General features: G+C 56.9%; 7 protein-coding genes across 7 annotated transcripts in view; 1 reads left to right on the forward strand and 6 right to left on the reverse strand.

Moving 5' to 3' along the window:
• The window catches only part of VDBG_00051 (alpha-L-rhamnosidase A), a gene marked incomplete at both ends in the record, with an annotated part of 2,439 nt that extends 690 nt beyond the window's left edge, over window positions 1-1,749 (reverse strand). The window contains 3 exons of the mRNA XM_003008324.1: window positions 22-484; window positions 804-1,376; window positions 1,436-1,749. Coding sequence (XP_003008370.1) covers window positions 22-484; window positions 804-1,376; window positions 1,436-1,749 — 1,350 coding nt within the window. The remainder of the gene's footprint in view (window positions 1-21; window positions 485-803; window positions 1,377-1,435) is intronic.
• Window positions 1,750-2,255: 506 nt separating this feature from the next.
• Window positions 2,256-5,690, reverse strand: VDBG_00052 (DNA polymerase delta catalytic subunit; the record flags this gene model as incomplete). Its single annotated transcript, XM_003008325.1, has 4 exons — window positions 2,256-2,997; window positions 3,064-4,877; window positions 4,935-5,450; window positions 5,595-5,690. The coding sequence occupies 4 exons, from the start codon at window positions 5,688-5,690 to the stop codon at window positions 2,256-2,258; spliced, it is 3,168 nt and encodes a 1,055-aa protein (XP_003008371.1).
• Window positions 5,691-6,230: 540 nt separating this feature from the next.
• On the reverse strand, window positions 6,231-7,937 carry VDBG_00053 (rhomboid family membrane protein; the record flags this gene model as incomplete). Its single annotated transcript, XM_003008326.1, has 3 exons — window positions 6,231-6,326; window positions 6,387-7,321; window positions 7,394-7,937. The coding sequence occupies 3 exons, from the start codon at window positions 7,935-7,937 to the stop codon at window positions 6,231-6,233; spliced, it is 1,575 nt and encodes a 524-aa protein (XP_003008372.1).
• Window positions 7,938-9,930: 1,993 nt separating this feature from the next.
• On the reverse strand, window positions 9,931-10,473 carry VDBG_00054 (conserved hypothetical protein; the record flags this gene model as incomplete). Its single annotated transcript, XM_003008327.1, has 1 exon — window positions 9,931-10,473. The coding sequence occupies one exon, from the start codon at window positions 10,471-10,473 to the stop codon at window positions 9,931-9,933; it is 543 nt and encodes a 180-aa protein (XP_003008373.1).
• A 1,380-nt stretch (window positions 10,474-11,853) lies between these two features.
• On the reverse strand, window positions 11,854-12,546 carry VDBG_00055 (phosphoribosylamine-glycine ligase; the record flags this gene model as incomplete). The annotated part of the gene is made up of 2 exons (XM_003008328.1): window positions 11,854-12,311; window positions 12,399-12,546. The coding sequence occupies 2 exons, from the start codon at window positions 12,544-12,546 to the stop codon at window positions 11,854-11,856; spliced, it is 606 nt and encodes a 201-aa protein (XP_003008374.1).
• A 630-nt stretch (window positions 12,547-13,176) lies between these two features.
• VDBG_00056 (lysophospholipase) lies at window positions 13,177-14,742 on the reverse strand (the record flags this gene model as incomplete). The annotated part of the gene is made up of 1 exon (XM_003008329.1): window positions 13,177-14,742. The coding sequence occupies one exon, from the start codon at window positions 14,740-14,742 to the stop codon at window positions 13,177-13,179; it is 1,566 nt and encodes a 521-aa protein (XP_003008375.1).
• Window positions 14,743-16,390: 1,648 nt separating this feature from the next.
• On the forward strand, window positions 16,391-17,726 carry VDBG_00057 (serine/threonine-protein kinase BUR1; the record flags this gene model as incomplete). The annotated part of the gene is made up of 3 exons (XM_003008330.1): window positions 16,391-16,536; window positions 16,699-17,340; window positions 17,390-17,726. 3 exons carry the CDS (start codon window positions 16,391-16,393, stop codon window positions 17,724-17,726), a joined length of 1,125 nt encoding a protein of 374 aa, XP_003008376.1.
• Window positions 17,727-18,214: the final 488 nt, after the last annotated feature.

The following is an 18,214-nucleotide window of genomic DNA, read 5'->3' on the forward strand; positions in this document are numbered from 1 at the left end:
GCCCGCGGCGGCGTGGGCAACCAGCTCGATGGAGGAGGCCAGCGGCGAGAGGAGGCGTGGTGTTTCGGGCGCCGGCGCGCCGGCGGGGAGCCAGCGCGCGCTGAGGGCGCGGGAAACGGGTGAGGATGAGGATGGGTGGGCGGCGCCGGCGACGAGGGCCCAGGCGTTGCCAGCTTGCGGGGCGAGGTGGTCGGGGTCGGGGCAGCGGCGGGATTCGGCGAGGTTCGCTGCGTGGAGATGGGTCGTCGGGCAGTAGAGGGACTGGATACCCTTGTGGAGGACGGCGCGGGCGGCGGTCCAGAGGTCGTCGTCGGGACGGTGCATGTTGCCGTCGTTTTCGTCGCCGAGCCAGCGTGCGAGGGTGATAGTCTTGTCGAGGACGACGGAGAGCAGGCGCTTGCTTCGAAGGCTGTGCTTCTTGCCAGGGTGGAGGTTCGTGTCGTTGTCGATCTTGGCCACGCTGACGTTGACGCGCGCAGGTAGGCTAGCCAGCGGCGCGTGAGCAGGTCATGTCGCCGAGAACTTGACATAGGCGTGGACGGCTGAGGAGGGCTTGGAGATGTGCCGTGTCGAGAACTCGCCGTGGAAAGCCAAAGGGGGCCCCGGCCTGCGGGGAGCGAGCCGTCGGCGTACTGGTGCGCGAAAAAGCGCATCGAGGGCGTTGCGCACGGCGAGCATGTCATGTGTCGACACGGCGATGCCCAGGCGTGGCGAGGAGCAGATCGATGGGCGAGACGATGCGGTTTCGTTTCGCACCGTCGGCGATGACGGCGGTGCCGTTGGCGATGGTAAAGTTGGAGTACCAAGAACCGGCGGGCGACTCGTTGTCGTCTACGAGACGGTTGTAATCGATCCTGGACGAGCCCTCACCGGGGTCGAGCGTCGAGAGCTGCAGGGTGTACGCGCCGGCGTACCAGATCCTGTTGAGCAGGTTGCTTGAGCTGAAGAAGTAGCCCGAATAGGCTCTTCCTTGGGCCTGCGAGGGGTAGGCAGTGCAGTCGACCCAGAGGTTCCGGATGGACACCCACGGCGTCGCGTACGGATCTCTGTCTGACTTCCTCCGTTCGGCTCCCGGGCTCAGGACGTGTTGCCCGGACAAAACGTCACGATGTGAATTAGGGGCTGGACCGCTACCGAGTACGGGATACACCGGCATCCGAATGGTCAGATATTTGAAGCCGCCTCGCACGAAGTCCTTTCCGACGCAGACCACTCCAGTCTGGGTCCCAAACTCGATCTGCAGGGGCAGGTCTCCCTCCGAGCGGTCCGTCGTCGCGTCGGGCAGCTTCCCTGAGAACAGAGGAGATTCAGAGTAAGAGAGGTAAAGCTCTGGATCGTCGCCCACAGACTCGACATCGAAGCAGACCCTGTGCCGCCTGTCAGCGATCATGTGTGAAGTCCACGGCTTGAATCCCGCCGCCTCCGTCACACGTACCGGCCGCCAATGTTCTCGTCAAACTCCAGAGTCAGCAGTCCTTCGGGCCCGATCAGTATTCCCTGTCCAGGAACATGATCGCCTGGTGTGACGGCCCATGGTGTGGCGGAGCTCGTCGTGACATTGCCAAAGGTGGCCAATATGCGAGCCGGCGTGATGCGCGTCTTATCTGCCGGGGCCTTGATATAACGTTCCCACGGCCCTGGGAAGAGCGTCTCGTCAGGGAGAGCGGCGTAGTCAATGTTCTTGGCTCGCACCTCGACTGACGACGCGAGAAGGAGAATGAGGGGGGCGAGGTGCCGGATCGTAGCCATGAGAAGACGCCCTATGGTGTGGCTGCTCGCTCATTCAAGTGACCATCAGAGACAGAAGATGGCGAGGTTTCTCTCATGCCTGACTGACTACAGTGGAATGAATCCGAGAGCCGTCGTCATGTGAGAGTGTAACATAGCGACCTGCCTAGTAAGGTAGGTAGATAACGGGTTTGTGGTGAGGCGAAGTACCCCGCGTCATTCCGTCATTGTTCAATCTTCGGTAGCTCCCGCGACCTTTGCCGCAACCCCTAAACAGCCGTGTATGTGCTGAGGAGAAAGAGGTTGTGTGAGAAAGGGAGAGAGAGAAAGAAAGGCCGCACGCTGTCACTAGTTGCATCGTCTTCAAGCTGCTGTTGAAATGAACTCGTATTTCCCATATTGCAGGCCAAGCTTTGCTGGCGTCCAAATCAACCCCCATGCCAAACGCCATCTCGAGTAATACCAGAAGCATACCTGCGCCTCCTCACGCCGAACTGACCCTTGAGGTCCCTGAGTGTGCAACCTCCTTACCAGATGGCCGCCTGGTCGAAATCGAAACGCTTGAGCTCCTTGCCCGCATCCTCCAGATCCTTCTTCGCCTTCATTCGCATGTAGAAAATCGGACAGTCCTTGCTGCTGCAGATGACCTCGCAGTGGATGCTGCCCTGGCACCGCTGACACTGCGTCCAGAGCCGCCCAAAGCGCACCTCGAGGTCAGACACACGGTCCAGCGTCTTCTTGTACAGCTCTCCCACACGCGGCGCGCAGTCTGAGCACACAGCGCCCTCTGCCTCTTGCTTGCTCGTCAGCGGTTTCTTGCAGCCCATGCACGTCTGCGTCTTCTTAGCAAACTTCATGAGACCTCCGACCATGGGCGCCGCCACGGCAATCGTTCGCGTGTGCGCGCCCGTCAGGAGCGAGTTGGCCTTGGTCTCTCCGAGAATCGGCTCGAAGATGCGACCCAGTGGCTTCGCCAGCTGGTTGTCCAGGTAGTACCTCGTATCGATCGGCACGTTGTTCTCCAGCACGAAGATGGGGTCCTCCGACTTCTCATAGTTCTTCGCTCCCGCTGCGCCCTTGATCATGACGTACGCCACACGGTCACCCAGTCCGGGAGCCGAACCTGCGTCGCGCTTCTTCATTCGTTGGGCGAGTTCCACGTGTGCCTGCTTGGCCGAGTAGTCGTCCTTTGTCAGCGCCTTGGTGATGACAAGCTTTGACATGTCCACCTTGTTCTGTAGCAGGTCGGCGATCATGTCTTTGACATATCTGCGAGACAATGTTAGCTTTGGAAGTCCCGTGTCTGGGACTCAGACATGTGTCTATGGAACTTACTCTTGCGCGCCTTGTACGTCCTGGTCGATGAGAATCATGCGCAAGACCTTTTCAATGACCGTCTGGACCAACAAGCAGTTGTCTCGACGAACCGTCTCGATACCCTTCGTGTCCATCTTGTCGTACTTCTCCGGCTTGGTCCAGTAGAGACCAGCATAGCGCTTCTTGTTGATGAGCAGGTACGGGAAGTAGACCTTTTCGAACTCGAGCTTGATCGGCTTGACGAACTTGGAGGACACGAAGCCGGCAGCTTCCTCGCCCAGCTTCATTGCTTCCGCCAGGTCCTTGGTGCCAAACTTGACCATGACGGAATCCGTGTCACCGTAGATGACCTGCGCGTCGTGCGAATACCCGTTGGCGATGGTGTACTTGGCCTCCACCTCCTCCTTTGTCTTTTCAATCATCTGCCGACCAAAACTTGTGGTACTACTGGCGATTTCCAGACACGGAAGTTTGCCCGTTGTGGCACCCGTGAGACCATACACCGAGTTGGCGCTAACCTTCAAAGCCAGCTGTCTTCCGTTCAGCACAGCCTTCTTGAACGGATCAGTTGCGACTGCGAGCTCGCGCTTGGCCTGTTTTCGGGCAGCCAGCAGCTCCTCGAGAATTTGTGCGAGGAGACCCTTTCGTTGCTTAGCTGTCACAAAGGTGTTGCCGGCGGGAGTGACGATGTAATCTTCGTCCTTCTTGAGGCCAAGTTTCTCGATGGCTTTCTTATCCACAATGGTCGTATAACAAAGGTTGTGCGCCTGCATGATACTGGGGTACAGAGATGCGAAATCGAGCGTTGCAATGGGAACATCGTAGTAGCCTCTTGTCGGCTCAATGACCGTTGCACCTTCGTACTGTTCGTCGCTAGCCTCGGACTTCATATTGGGAATCACCAGCTTCTGCTCCAGCGCCTTGCGGAAAAGCTGACTGATGAACCTCACCTGCTGGCCTCGGGCGAGTAGCATGTTGAACGGAGCGCCTGTGACTCTTGCCATTTCTGTGTAGTTTTCGAGGCAAGAGAGCTTGTCCATGAGGCGTTGCGGCAAGTAGGCGTCCTTCAGACAGTACAGCGCCAATCGACGTCGGGATTCAGGGGTACCGTTGAAGAGTTCTGTAATCATTGTATGGTGGACGTCCTCCTTCTGCTCGCCCAAGAATTGGGAGCACACCGAATTGAGCGTATAACTTCGCAGGTGATGGTCACGCTGCACTAGTTGCAGGAGATCGAGCTGCAACCTGCCGTTGGTGTTGGTGCTCTTCGAGTCGCGGTTGCCGATCTGCTTGCTGGAGAAACTCGTTTCTTTGGCTCTCGAGGGCATACTGGGAATACGGGACCAGTACTCGAAGCCTGCCACCTTGAGATGTTTCGCGCGGTCGAGCAGATACGGGAAATCAAAGTTGGCAATGTTGTATCCGATGATGAGATCGGGGTCGACGCTCTGTAGAAACTTCTGCCATTCCTTCAGCATCTTTTCTTCCTTATCAAACTCGAGAACTTGTGTCGCAACGATGGAGCTCGTCGTGTCCAGACAGAACACATTGCGAATGAACGGCTTCTTCTCTCCGTATCTTGTGACAACGTTTGCGATCTGGATGACGGGGTCGTGGTTCGCCTCTGGGAAGATGCCCTTGCGACCGGCACACTCAATATCAAAGGACAAGATGCGGAGCGGCGCCATCTTTGACCACTCGCCTTCCGGCTTGTGTGCGACAAGGTCAAGGTAGCTGATTTCGGCCTCGATCTGGCAGTTGGACTGTCGTAGCGAGCTGGACATCAATTTGTAGGATTTCGCCGGTGCTTCGACCCAGGACATGCCTTGCAGCTACAATGACGGTCAGCACACTTGCAGGGGAGAGAGAGCATGAGGCGATCAACATACCTTGCAGTCCACCATGAAGCGCAGGACATATTGAATATTGTCAAACGTCATCACGCCACCGTCAACGCCCTTCCAGAGGCCCTTCCAGTTGGCATTGCCGGCCTCGATAGTAGACCGCACTTTGCCGATGTGCTTGGGATCGTTCACTGTGATCTTGAGATATGGGTTTTTGACATTGCCCTGGAAGCCATAGATGTTTTCGCGCATGAGTAGGGCCACGGAATGAATAACGGGCTGGTGCTGAGCGACCTGCGTCTCCAGATACGCCCTAAAGTTGTTGCAGTCCTCAGGCTGGAAGGAGACGGGGGCGGCGATGTAGAGATAGTGCTTGAAGTCGGTAACGTGCAGCATGACCGAGTGACCAGCCTCGGTGACGCCAAACAGCTTGACGGTGGCACGGCCGCCATGCAATGTACCCTCCTCAGCCTCGATCTGTTGAAAGACAATGGTGGTCTTGTCGGGGTTGAAGTCGTCGAGAAGCGGTCGCTCCCATGCTTGGTCCTTCTCACTGTTGTTCTGTTTCAGTTCGGAAATGTCCTGGCTCAGCTTCTCGAGGACTTCGGACTCGAATGCGCTCTTGGCTGCTCGAGTTCAGAGGATTTCTCGGGTTTCTTGGCTTCCTGCGAAGCGCGTCGCAGGTGAGGAGGCAAAGGGCTCGACCTTGCGCTTCTTGGAGCCTGGGGACGAGGGGATGTTGCGGCGGGCGTTCGACGTCTCCCCGAGCACACGTTTTTGGGGCAGTACAGACGTTGCCATGTTGAGAGGAAAGAAAGCCTGAAGCCTTCAACAACCAGGAATCCGAATATCAGCAGTAAGAGCTCAAACAGTTCCGGTGCGCATGCTGCGATGGTTATTGTGTGTGATGGGAAATGGTTGTCCGGCCAGAGAGGGGGGTCTGGGTCTGGGGAGGGACAATTTCGTTGACATGCCGTGCTGGGTTCGCGGGTAGGACCTGCTCAGAGACGCGTCAGAGACGTGACGTGAATCGGTCTGTTTAATGGGCGACAGGGGTACGCGATATGTGACTAAGCAGGTTTGCCCCGTAGACGCCGCCCTGTCCAACCGCTTTGCAGGTGTTGACATCCCTAGCTCAATAGCGGCATCCTACTGTCTTGAACTGCACTGGAAATTTAGAATGTGAACCTGATGGAGGGTCACGGATTTAAATGTAGAACAGGTAATCAATTTCTTATGCCACCCTTGAGCCAACCAAACCGGACGCCGGCGCTAACAGTGCAATGATTTTCCCAGATGCAATGGGTCATGATTATTGCAAGCTTGAAATCACCCCTATGTCTAACTGCCACCAGACAGAACATCTCGAGCCATACGTGCAGGGGCATTGATGGTATCGAACTTGAGCTCGCCCATCTCACACCATCCGTTCACGGGCTACATAGAGAAATGGAGTCAGTGACTGCTTCCTCAGCATTTCAGAAGGATATAACTCACCAAGCAACTCAGATACTTGCACCAGCTGCAGGTGCTGTGGCTGACGTAAAAGTTGTTGAGCAAAACGATGAAGACAACGATGACAAGAATAAGGGCAGCCGCGCGAACAAGCCACCACGCCCACCAGAGAGGCTTGCGGCCCTTGAAGAAGCCTGTGGGGTTCTTGACAAATGGTACGGGACCCGCCTGAGCCCCCTCGCCGTTGACGGTGGCATAAGACGTATCATAGCCCAGACGCCTCCGCAGGGAGTTCGGCGAGTGAAGGACACAGATGCCGAGACATAGGCCCATGAGGAAGCCTCCAATATGGGCAAAGTTGTCAAGACCCGGCAGGAGACCAAGGACGAAACAAATAACAACGTCCAAGAGCACGAACATGAGATCCTTCACAGGATGGCGGCGGTCTTTCCAAGAGTACGCCAAGTCGAGGGCCGTCAGGGCGATGATGCCAAAGAGGGCACCCGAGGCGCCCGTCGAAGCCTCGCCCGTTCCAGCATAGTTGGCGCCCATAACATTGCCGAAGATGCCAGCACTAAAGTAGACGAGGAAAAAGCGGACGGGCCCAATGGCCATCTCCATTTCTTTGCCGATGGTCATCTGCAGGAGCATGTTGACTCCGATGTGGATGAGACCGGCGTGCAGGAAGATTGGCGTAATGAAGCGGAACCACTGATTGGGTTCACCCTTCTCGTTGGGGTCCTGAGGGTTGGGGACGCCGCCAAAGCCGCACAGCTCACCAAGGCTGCAGCGGTTCGACTCGTCGTTCTGGTCGTTCGAGGTCGTGTTGGGGCAGGGCCACCAAATGGGCTGTTGAGCTTCCTTGATGGCCTCGACGGTGTGCATGCAGGGCACATAACGAGCACCCATGTTGATGTTGACGTAGAAAGAGGGGCCGATCATGGGGTTGAAGGAGGGTTTGATCATGATGGGAGAGCCTGTCAAAGTCGCTGTTCCTGGGTTAGCACGAGAATGGAGAGCAGAGGCACTGGTTGTTTTCCCCAACATACCATTTCTCACGATCTGACCGATAAACACACCAACTTGCGCGATCGTCAAGATGTAGACGACCCAGGCGATGCGCTTCTTGTCGGCACCCAGCATGCCCAGCTGGCCGAAGCCGACCCTTCTAGACTTCTTTCGCCTGCTTGAGCCTGGGGCTTCGTACACATGATCGTTCATCTCTACATCCTTGGCCGGCGGCTGATCATGTGGTAGGCTCGGGTTGTGGCCCTGGTTCTGAAGTGGAATGTCATCGGCGAAGTGCGCCTGCCCGGGCACGGCGGATGCGGGTGAAAGGCGAGGACTGTTAAGGCTGCTGCTTGATGATGATGCTGCTTGCTGCTGCTGCTGCATGCCTGGCCGTGGGTAGGCCCTTGTCAAAGTTGCCGTAGGGGCCGCCTGTTGGCGCGGCAATATGTTGTTGTCGTAGGCGTTGTGGCGAAGCCGTCTTGAGTCGAGTCTGTCGGGTAGGCCCGGGTCGTCGAAGACGGTGTCGAAAGGAGGAGACGGTCTGAGCGCGATGCGGTTGGCTGTTGCTGCTGGGCGCGGCATACGCCGAGGCGGAAGAGTAGGGAGGCGCGGGCGTCGACGCTATAGACGGCGTGTAGGTGCCCTGAGCGTGTCCGTAGTAGGGAGACTGCGAGGCGCCACCGGGAGATGGCGGGCGATTGCCATGGTAATAGTCGTTGGAGGCCATATCGTGACTTGTGTGTGGTTGCTTCTTTCGAAAACGAGCGACAAACAGCGAGCGAAGTGTTCCAATGCGACCAGGACGGTGGTTGGACGTCGTCCGGGGAAATTTCGCTGTAAAAGCAAGGGGAAAAGAGCCTGATGGGCGGAGGGATTAGAGGCACGGGGTCTTGAAGGGAAATAAGGCGTGGAGGTGCGTCCAGGAATGTAAAGAAGCTAAAAGGTGTAATGGTGGTCGGGTGCCTGAAGAGGGACAAGGCACGGGCAAGGCGGGCAAGAATACGGGGTCTTTTGCAGGTGCAGGTGTGCTAGGTTCCCCGGCTGTGACGTCGAAGTGTCCTAGGTGGCCCAGGGGCCAACGTGGCGCGGTATGTTGACGGGACTTCTCTCGATGGGGCCCGAGTGCAGGCTGACGACGCTGGTGGAGTTACTTCTTCCTGGTTGGTTTTAGAAGAAAAAAAATGTTGACTCTAGAAGTCTCTGTTATGGGGTAGGAAGAGATAGAAAGAGAAACCAGGAGAGAAAGGACGCTCTAGACGGGCAAGAAGCATGACTGTCCGAGACCTGGTCGATTGATGGCCTGCCTCCGAGGTACCTGGGGACGTCGGTATTGTCTTTGGGCGTCGTGAAGTGGCTGGCGACGCCGGAGGGCTGTGCAGGGCAGTTGGTGCCTCTGGCTCAGACTTGGGTGCTCTTCAGTGGCTGCACATGCCAAGCTGCTTCTAAAAGTGGCACACAAACGGGAAAGCCAGAGGCCTCAGCCAGTGAGATGGCGCCGCTAGCTATGCACATGTATGCCGGTGGAGGTGCGATCACCAGCCGCGAGTTTCAGATGCTTCATTATGCACCCTGACATTCTGCATCAACTGGCGAGTCAGGACTCAGCACCGCCCGCCGCATCGCATGAAGCCTGGGTACCTCCCTCTGCCTGCCTGCCTTACCTTACACCGACATGATATATCACCGAACCAGTGGCCACCCGCTTGCCCGTTGATCGCCGCTCTGCCCTCCTTCGTCTGGCCTCCCATTTGAGAGAGCAAGCGGTCGGCTCGTCCCCACGGCCATGTCCACAGCGGTTGCACCACCGCCGGACATCCCTTCTCGGCGAACCCACAGTGGCTGGCTTGGCCACACAAGGACAGATCAGTGGGCGGACCCCACCACCCCAGGTTCCCTGAAGGTACGGTACCCAGGTGGGTAGGTACCTTACGACGGCAGAGGCTCAGCACGCGTCTCTCGGCATCGGCAATGCGAGCACAGCTGCCCGTGGCGCAGCATGCACAGCAGACACACCGCACGCCTGTACAGTACCGATGAAGCAACGGGCTTGTCAGGCTGCCTTGGGATGGCGATAAACTCCAGATTACGAGAATTGACGCTCCGTGTTGATTCGTTGCCTTCAGAATCGAATGGTGGGCGGACCATGACACTATTGATCGCCCTCGCAACCCCTCCACATCTGTTGCTATTCTGGAATTCCACGTCTTTCTCGTCAAGAACGTCCACGGCATTCGTTCCGGCATTCGTCCCAGGATGTGTCGTAATGGCAATCCACAATGACACGCACTTTGGTTTGGAGCAGACTTCGTGTCGACATACCGACCAAGTGATATCACTGACAGCATCACCTATCCGTTTGCAATGAGCAGCGTGTCCTCAATACTGATGCCTAGGCACGCAGAGCTTTGCTGGCAAGTCTGATATCATTATAGCATTATAGAGGAGATTTTGATCGTGGTCCTCACAGCATGAGCACCGAAAGCGCTCCCTACCTTTTGCCCGTGTCATTTTACAGGTGGTTGTACAACAGCCGTCGAGGCCGGCCTCCTGCTCCATCGCAAGACACGCCTCCGGCTTACGCCTTCTTACCCTCGTCATCCTTCTTCGTATCGTCGCTCTTGCCCGAGATGACCTCGCTGATCTGGCCCATGATAATGCCGCTGAGCCCCTGTCCCTCTTCAAGTGCCGTCTGGTGCTCCTCGGCTCGCTTCTTGTTCCAGGACTCCTCCGTCTCGTTGCCGTACCACAGCTTCTGCAGCGCGTTCCGCTTCGCCAGCTCCTGCTGCCGCAAGCCCTGCTCCGTGAGCCCCTCGCGCCGCATCTTCTCTTCGCGCAGCCGCCTCTGTGTCTCCTGCGCCGCCGGCGGCAGCTCGTTCGTCGTCAGCCGCTCGAAGCGCTTGCCTACGCGATCGTAGATGGACTGGCCCGTCCAGTCGTAGGCCAGCTGGGACGTCGACATGGAAAAGGTCGTCGTCAGCAGGAAGAACCGCCAGTCCACGCGCCGCGGTGGCAGCAGCATGATGATGGGTGAGATGACGGCGCCCGCGATGGCGGCGTTGTGGATGAGGGGCGGTGTCGACGGCTTGCCGCTGGCGGCTGGTTGTGCTTGCTCGGCCATTTTGATGATGATGTTCTGTCGAATGAAGATGTCGTCGTAAATTCAGATGGATGGTTCCTCAATTGATGTCGGCAGTTTCGCTTTGCTGTGCTCGTGATTTGGATAGCGTGATGCGTCGCACACTCAGAATACCTAGGGAAGCTCTTGGGTTTTTTCCACTGCTGATTCTATCTACGGTCCTTATCGGACTGCCTATCAATGACACTCTCTAGGGTCGCGCTTTATGACTAACCGAAATGGGCGAGAAGGCCTACACCCTCTTCTCCACCGGAGAGCCCCCCTTCCAACCTCACGACCTATGTATGTGTATGTTGAAACGATATGGTAATACCATACCAACAAGAGCCAGATCAGACTAGGACAGCAAAAGTCGAGGTTTGAACCTTTGAAGACACTCGAGTCTTTGCATGCAGGACCAGGCCGAAAAGTCACCGTCGTGATCCGAACAGGTAGTCGAGCCGGGCATCGAATGTCACGAGGTTCGATCTGTCGGCGACAACGCCCGTGGCTTTTTGCTCTAATTAGACCGACAACTCGCCGCTTCCTGGTGCCGAATCACCCATGCACTGGCCAGACTCTCTTCTCTCTGTCACGACCTATCTGGCCTATGGCGCCGAATTGAGAGGTATATGGCATGGTACTGAATAGGTAAGTCATGTCTGGTGTGTGTATGTGTGTGTGTGCGCGCGCAGACCGCTTTGCCACGAAATCATTCATCAGCATTGGCCGTTTAAGCCAGGGGTTGCCTCTGCATGCATTGCTCTGCGTCTCAACCTTGGTACATATTCTGGGGAATTGAATGCAAACATGAAGCCGTATGGCCTTCATCTTACTTCTCATCGGACGTGGTCAAGCATCTAAAGACACGCATTGTCAGCAAATAAATAGTACCTTGCATCATCCAGTGCCTCCGATAATCGACTGATCTGGAGCCTATGTCCGGCCTGTACTGCATTCCTTCAAAAGCCATGCAGCTGACGCCTTTGTACGCAGCGCGTACCGCCTCTGCAAGACTGGCCCCTACCGCGGCTACGGCCAAGACGCGGCCGCCAGCTGTTCGGAGCTCATCGCCAAGTCGAACCGTCCCAGCATGCAAGATTTGGATATCTACCTCGACAGTCAGCCAACACGGCCACTAGCCACCAGCTTCGGGTAACAAATTTCCTACCTTCGGGACCGACAGCGACGTCGATTCTAGCACCTTGCCTGCGCTCGCCTTTGGCCCTTTAGGTGCGATCATGACACCTGTGAAGAGAATCCCGCGAAAGACATGTCCTGGATGAACGACCATCAAATCAGTACTCGCAGAAGCGGAGCGCAGGATTCAACAAAGTGCTATGACATACCGTCAGATTGCAGGCCGTGAATGGGTAGGACCACTTAGGTCCTTCTCCATCTGAGCCATCGGTTCGCGTGACGCAAAGTCAACCGGTCCATAAACCCCCATGCTCCCAGTATTCGGACCCTTCGAACCATCGAATTTTCGTTTGTGATCCTGAACTGGTGGCAACGATCTGAAGTGTGCCCGTCACAGAACGCGAGGACGCTTATCTCGTCACCCGAGAGAAACTCCTGGATGACGACTTCTTGGTGCCCAAACTTCTTGTCGACCATCATCTCGCGGAGCTCTCGCTGGGCTTCTTCCTGCGCCTCTAGGAGAACGACTTCTTTTCTAGCAGCAAGACCGGATACCTTGATCACCACGCGGTGGTTGATAGAAGAAAGATACTCTCTTGCGTGCTCATAGGTGTTAAAGTTGCGGTACTCTGCCGTGGGTATATTGTCACGTCTCATGAAGTCTTTTGCAAGCGTCTTTGACCACTTCAGCTTCGCGGCAGCTTTTAATGGTGCAAAACAAGGGATGCCGGCTAGTGAACTCGACGATTAACATCAGGCTCTACGATCCAAATAGCATAACTACCCACCCGGTTCGAAAACGTCAGCAATGCCCTCGACGACAACGTCGCCAGGACCAGGCAGGACGAATTCAACCGCCAACGCCCGGGCCAAGGCCACAAGCCCCTTGAAGTCGTGCATGTCGGCATGTTCCACGTTGGAAACGTTGGGGGCCATAGCAGCCGTGCCCCCGTTACCAGGAACGACGACAACATGCTGGGCCGTTTGGCAGAGCTTCCACGCCAGAGCGTGTTCACGGCCCCCCTTCCGATGAGAAGTACTCGCATGATTGAGAGGTGGTCAGCTCAACAAGAGGTGTGGTAGAAATTGATGATACTTTGCAAAAGGCATCGAGGCGCTGGCGGCCTGGGGTTGCGTTAAGTCGTGTCTGTTCCTTCGGCAGTCGGCGCCCGTTCTCCACGAGTGCAGCCGGAAGCTGTTCGACAGGTTTGGGCGAAGAAAAGTGAGATTCGGGACGCACTTTTAAACTTCCTACGCGGGCGGCAGGACCATCACAAATAATGAAAACCTAGGCTCCCTGCCTATTTTACCTTGAGGACCGAGATTCTGTGGGCTATGCGGCGACAGGCGGGCCATGGATCCCCAGCATTCTTTCTTCGGGTCAAACTTTCTTCGGGTCAAACACACCGATGGCACTGATTAATATTGTAGCAGACTTGCATACATATCGTATAGGATGCAATGGGAAAAAATATCATGAGCTTTAAGTAACGTATATCATGTACGCGAAACGCTTTTCCAACCAGTTGTCGCCTATCCCTACTTTGCTTTCTCCCACAGCCCCCCTCAGCTCTGAGGCTGAGGCCCTTCCTGGGGCGTGGGCGCGGTGCCCAGTATCGAGGCTTCGTTCTGCCAGAGGTGTGCACCAGCTTCCTTCAGCAGCTGAACGCACTCCTCATTATCCACACGCTGGGCCAGGAAGAGCGGCGTGTTGTTGGCCCAGTTCCTGACGTGCACGCTCGCACCCTTGACCAGCAGCTCCCGCAGGATTTCTGCCCGCCCAACGGCGGCCAAATGCACGGCCGTGTTGCCCGCATAGTCGGCCTTGGTCAGGAGGGGGTGGTGCTCGCCGACGTGGCCCTGCTCAAGGATTTCCTTGACCGTCTTGAGATCCCCGTCGCGAATGGCATAGCCGAGCGCGGTGAAGGCGGTCTCGGCAGATGACAGACGGGCAATGACGGAATCCAACGAGCCTGGGTGGGAGAAGACGGGCCGCGTCTCGGCCGTCATCTCGCCGCGGATGGAGGCCGACATCCTGGCGCTGACCTCGGCGGTCGTCAGGTTTGGGAGAGCCAGCAGGAAGGAGAGCTTGGTCAGAGCAGCCTCAGTCGTGAGGTCCTGGCCAAAGATGACACCTGCGCGACCCAGGTCGGTGCCCGGGCCGTAGACGGGGGAGACGAAGCCGTCGAGGCACTGGCTGACGTTGACCACGACGATACCGCGGTCGACCGCCGCCTTGATGACTTTGGTGAGGCTGCCATCCACACCACCAGGGGCGTTGCCCATGCCGAACGTCCGTAGGACAAGGCCTCGAATGTCCGGTCCGCGCAGGACCGAGTCGAGCATCTCGGGCTTGATACCGGGGAAGATGTGAATGCAAGCAACGTGGGCCGTGTCGAGGTGCTGGGTAACCTGGAGTTCGGCAATCTTTGTCGGTCGAAGAACGAGGGGCCAGTTGACGTCGATGCCAAGACCGTTCATCTTGGCCAGGGGCTCGCAGTTGGGACTGGCAAAGGCATCAAAGTTGACGGCCGAGTTCTTTGTCGTCCTGTTTCCTCGGAAGAGCTTGTGGTGGAAGAAGAGGCCGACCTCGGGGATGAGGAACGTTCCCGCAATGATGAGAGAGCCTAGGAGGTTGTCCACGGCGTCCGATTGCAGAGCGAAGATTGGCGCTTGCGATCCGGTCAGAATAACGGGCTTGCCGAGGTCTGACATCATGAAGGACAGGGCGGACGCCGTATAAGACAGCGAATCGGTGCCGTGCAGAACGACGAATCCGTCGTACTGGCGGTAGTTCTCCCTGATGGTCTGGGCCACTTCGGTCCAGCCGGCGGATGAGATGGAGCTGGAATCCAACAAGGGCGAAAATTCCAAGACGCCGTAGCGGATGTGGCGAGAGTAGGCGCTCGGCGGCGTCCGCAGGCTGTCCAGCATGACCTTCTGGCCGTCTTTGTACGCCTCCAGCTGGGGCGGGTTGGACATATCGTTGAACGACGGACGAGGTGCCAAAGCAGCTTTGAGGAACCCTCCGATAGGCTGCAGGCCGTCGGGTGTCGGCTGCATGCAGATGGTGCCGCCGGTCATGATGACCAGGACCCGAGACTCTGGCAGGATGGACTGTGTGGTCGCCATTGCGTCTGCCGTATCTCGCGACTGTCCCTGTCTCAGTGCAAGATGAAGAGTTTGAGGGCGTGATGTCTAAAGTCAAACGTCAGCCTTTAAGCGTGCAGATTTTATTTTCTAGTATGGCAAGATGTGCGCTCAATTCGAGAAAGGGGGGGGGAGCGACCAGAATGCCGCGATCGGCATTCCGTAGTGTTGGCAAATAGAGGCACAACTTTCTCATTCAAGAGGGTATGAAACTCACCAGGGACCAACTCGGAGTTTGGTTTGTGTCGGTTCGTAAGATAGTCCACTGGAGATTTTAATGCTTCAGTGAATGGTGTCGACGGCAAATGAAGCCTGGCGATTCTGGGGATTCCGTTGGCACAAGAGTCTTAAAATTTGTCTGTCATGGCGTTTCGAGCGACGAGAGAATCGTGGTGGTCGGCTGCTCAGTCGAAAGCAGGAAAGTGGAGAAAACAGGACGGCAGATCCGATTCATCATCGTGCCCATCTGGACGCTCTGTGTGTTGTTCCACCAGGCACGAAAACCATGCTTCGAGAAACAAAGGCTCCGCGGCGACGGAGGTACCAACTGATAGGAGTTACACCGATGTCCTGGCCAGACTGCTGGTGGATCAGCTTCGGGAGGGTCATGCGCTACCAAAAACGACGTGAATCAGTAGTGTCCCGACTCAGGATCACGGAGCCGCTGCCAGGCTCCAGAAAGCGATGGGGTAATCGTTAAGTAACCGCGGGGAAGAAAGGAGACCACATGCGAGCACGCAGGGCTCCAGGCGAGGGGCAAAATAAGCAAGCAAAACAAGCAAGTGAGTGTGATTGGAAGTGTTGAACTGCCTGGTGAAATGAGGTTCGTCGAATTGCGGCCAGCCATCAGGCATGGAGAGTGCCAGACCAAAAAGGGTCTGGAAATGGTGCAAGTCAGAACGCCGAAAGCTTAGCCTTTCTCACGTTGGGTTGTTGTTGCATCCAGAAAAAAATCATCTTGAAAGGTTGCAGACACGCAGCCGCCAGCAACTCGGCTTGAGCGGCATCTCAGTTCAGTTCTTTCTCTCAGTGTTTTGTGTTCCTTGGGGTTTCCATGATGGAAGAGACATGCATCATACTAAGACTCAGGAGGAGACTTGTGCTTCGCTGAGCCGAAGTGGAAAGTATTCGATTCGCGCCTCTGACTGCTGTTCGACTGCTCTTGCCCACCTCACTGACTTCTCTGGCGTACCAGAGGCGCAAAGAGGAGGAACGCACCAGGGGTGGAGAGGACGCTCGAGCCACCCAAGGGGGGGTGGGGGCCAGCGCGCATTGAAGGTTCTCTACTTGGGCAGGACCTTGTCGGCACATGGAAAATAGACCCAATCATGAGTACTGGGTGTGTACTACTCATTGGTCCTGATAACGACTATCTTTCTTGCCGCGTCCTTGACGGTTCTCTGGACCATCTTTTGCCTGAACCCAACTCACGATCTTGCTCTCACCATCCACTGACGTACCAAGCGCAAACTCGCCATGCCTTGCCATGACAAGCAGGCGTCCCGAACAGATCATATTACTTGAATGTCGACAGAAGCCTCAACATAATACCCTGCGAATGCACAGTCGCGACTTTTGACCCCGATTCCCACCGACCTTGACCGGCAGCGCAAAACGCGGCCAACCCACCATGGAGTCTCCCATGCCCAGCAGCAACGGCGGCTTGTCGCCGCGCTCTTTTGCCATACAACACCAGCGCCCGCGGATCAGCTTTACAGGATGCTCCAGAATCACCGATTATGAGGTACTCGGCAAGCTTGGCGAGGGTACCTTTGGGTAGGTTTTCTCTGCTTGCCCTTGCTCCTGCTTAAGTCGTTCCATCGCTAACCCTCGCTCGCCCAGCGAGTTCATCGCGCGCGTTCGCGCAAGACCAACGCGCTCGTCGCGCTGAAGAAGATCATCATGCATAATGAAAGGATGAGCGTATGTCAAACCCAGTTCATCGCGCGCAAAGCCCTTCCAGGCCATGCGTAACGACCCAAGACCACTTGAGGCTGACGACAATCTCCAGTTTCCCATTACCGCGCTCCGAGAGATCAAGCTCTTGAAACTGCTCTCCCACGATAATATCCTTCGTCTCGAAGATATGGCAGTGGAGCACCCCCCTAGATGTAAGGCACCCAACCATGCCACCCCGTTGTCCGAGTGCGGGACGCAATGGCTAACCATTTCCCCAGCGAACGATGTGAAACGAAAACGACCGATCATGTACATGGTTACACCTTATATGGACCACGATCTTTCTGGACTCCTCGATAACCCCTCGGTCACATTTACCGAACCCCAAATCAAATGCTACATGTTGCAGCTTCTCGAAGGCCTGCGGTATCTACATGATCAACATATCCTTCACCGAGACATGAAGGCTGCCAATCTGTTGATCAACAACAAAGGAATCCTCCAGATTGCCGATTTTGGTCTGGCCAGACACTACGACGGGCCCACGCCCAAGGCCGGCCAGGGAGGTGGAGATGGCAAGCGGGAGTATACCGGCCTGGTCGTCACCAGATGGTACAGGCCTCCCGAGCTTCTGCTGCACCTGAAGAAGTACACGACTGCTATTGACGTTTGGGGGGTTGGGTGAGTTGACAAGAATCCTGCTGCCGATCGCCGTCTAACCTCAGAGCAGTTGCGTGTTTGGTGAGATGCTTACCGGGAAACCGATCCTTTCGGGCGACAGCGACGGCCATCAGCTGGATATCATCTGGGACCTCGTGGGCTCGCCGACGCCACAAAACATGCCGCTGTGGAGCACACTTCCTGGCTCCGAGGGGCTGCAACCGCGGTCCCGCCCCGGCAACTTGTCCACGAGGTTCAGGGAACACGGTTCGGCCGCCATCTCGTTGCTCAAAGAGCTTCTGAAGCTGGACTGGAAAACACGCATCAACGCCATCGATGCGCTGCAGCACCCGTACTTCAAGATGTCGCCTCTGCCGGCCAAGGCGCCCCGAGCTCCCGACGTTTGAGGAGAGCCCTGAGTTTTGACAGGCGCAAGTTCACGGCCGCAAGGCCCGCCCTGCCTCCAGCCCCTAAGGGTGGCACGGTTGGCATGGGTCCCGAAAGCGCATGGCGCCAGCGCCGGGTTCAACACTGGGGACGGCTACGCAAACGGTCGCAACGGGGTCAACGGAGGGCGCCACCCTCATCGCAACGGCGACGAAAGGCGACCGGCGTGGGCGCGCGACAGGCCAATGCCCGGTGAGCGAGGACTGCCACCACGCCCTCCGCCACCGGTGGACAGCGGTGACGACCGCGGGGGGTACCGTGACCGGAATGGCGGACGCGGACCTCGCAACCCCAGGCCGCCGGGCGCGGACGTGGATACGTATATGCCCAGCTACGGTCGTGAAGGTGGACGGCACCGGGATGACCGGCCGCGAGATGACCGACCACCCCTGGCCCGACCTCGTGACGATCGCCCTCCTCTGGATCGCCGCCGTCGTAATAGCAGGGG

The sequence above is a fragment of the Verticillium alfalfae genome, genomic scaffold (assembly GCF_000150825.1).
Source record: "Verticillium alfalfae VaMs.102 supercont1.1 genomic scaffold, whole genome shotgun sequence".
NCBI classification, from domain to species: domain Eukaryota; kingdom Fungi; phylum Ascomycota; class Sordariomycetes; order Glomerellales; family Plectosphaerellaceae; genus Verticillium; species Verticillium alfalfae.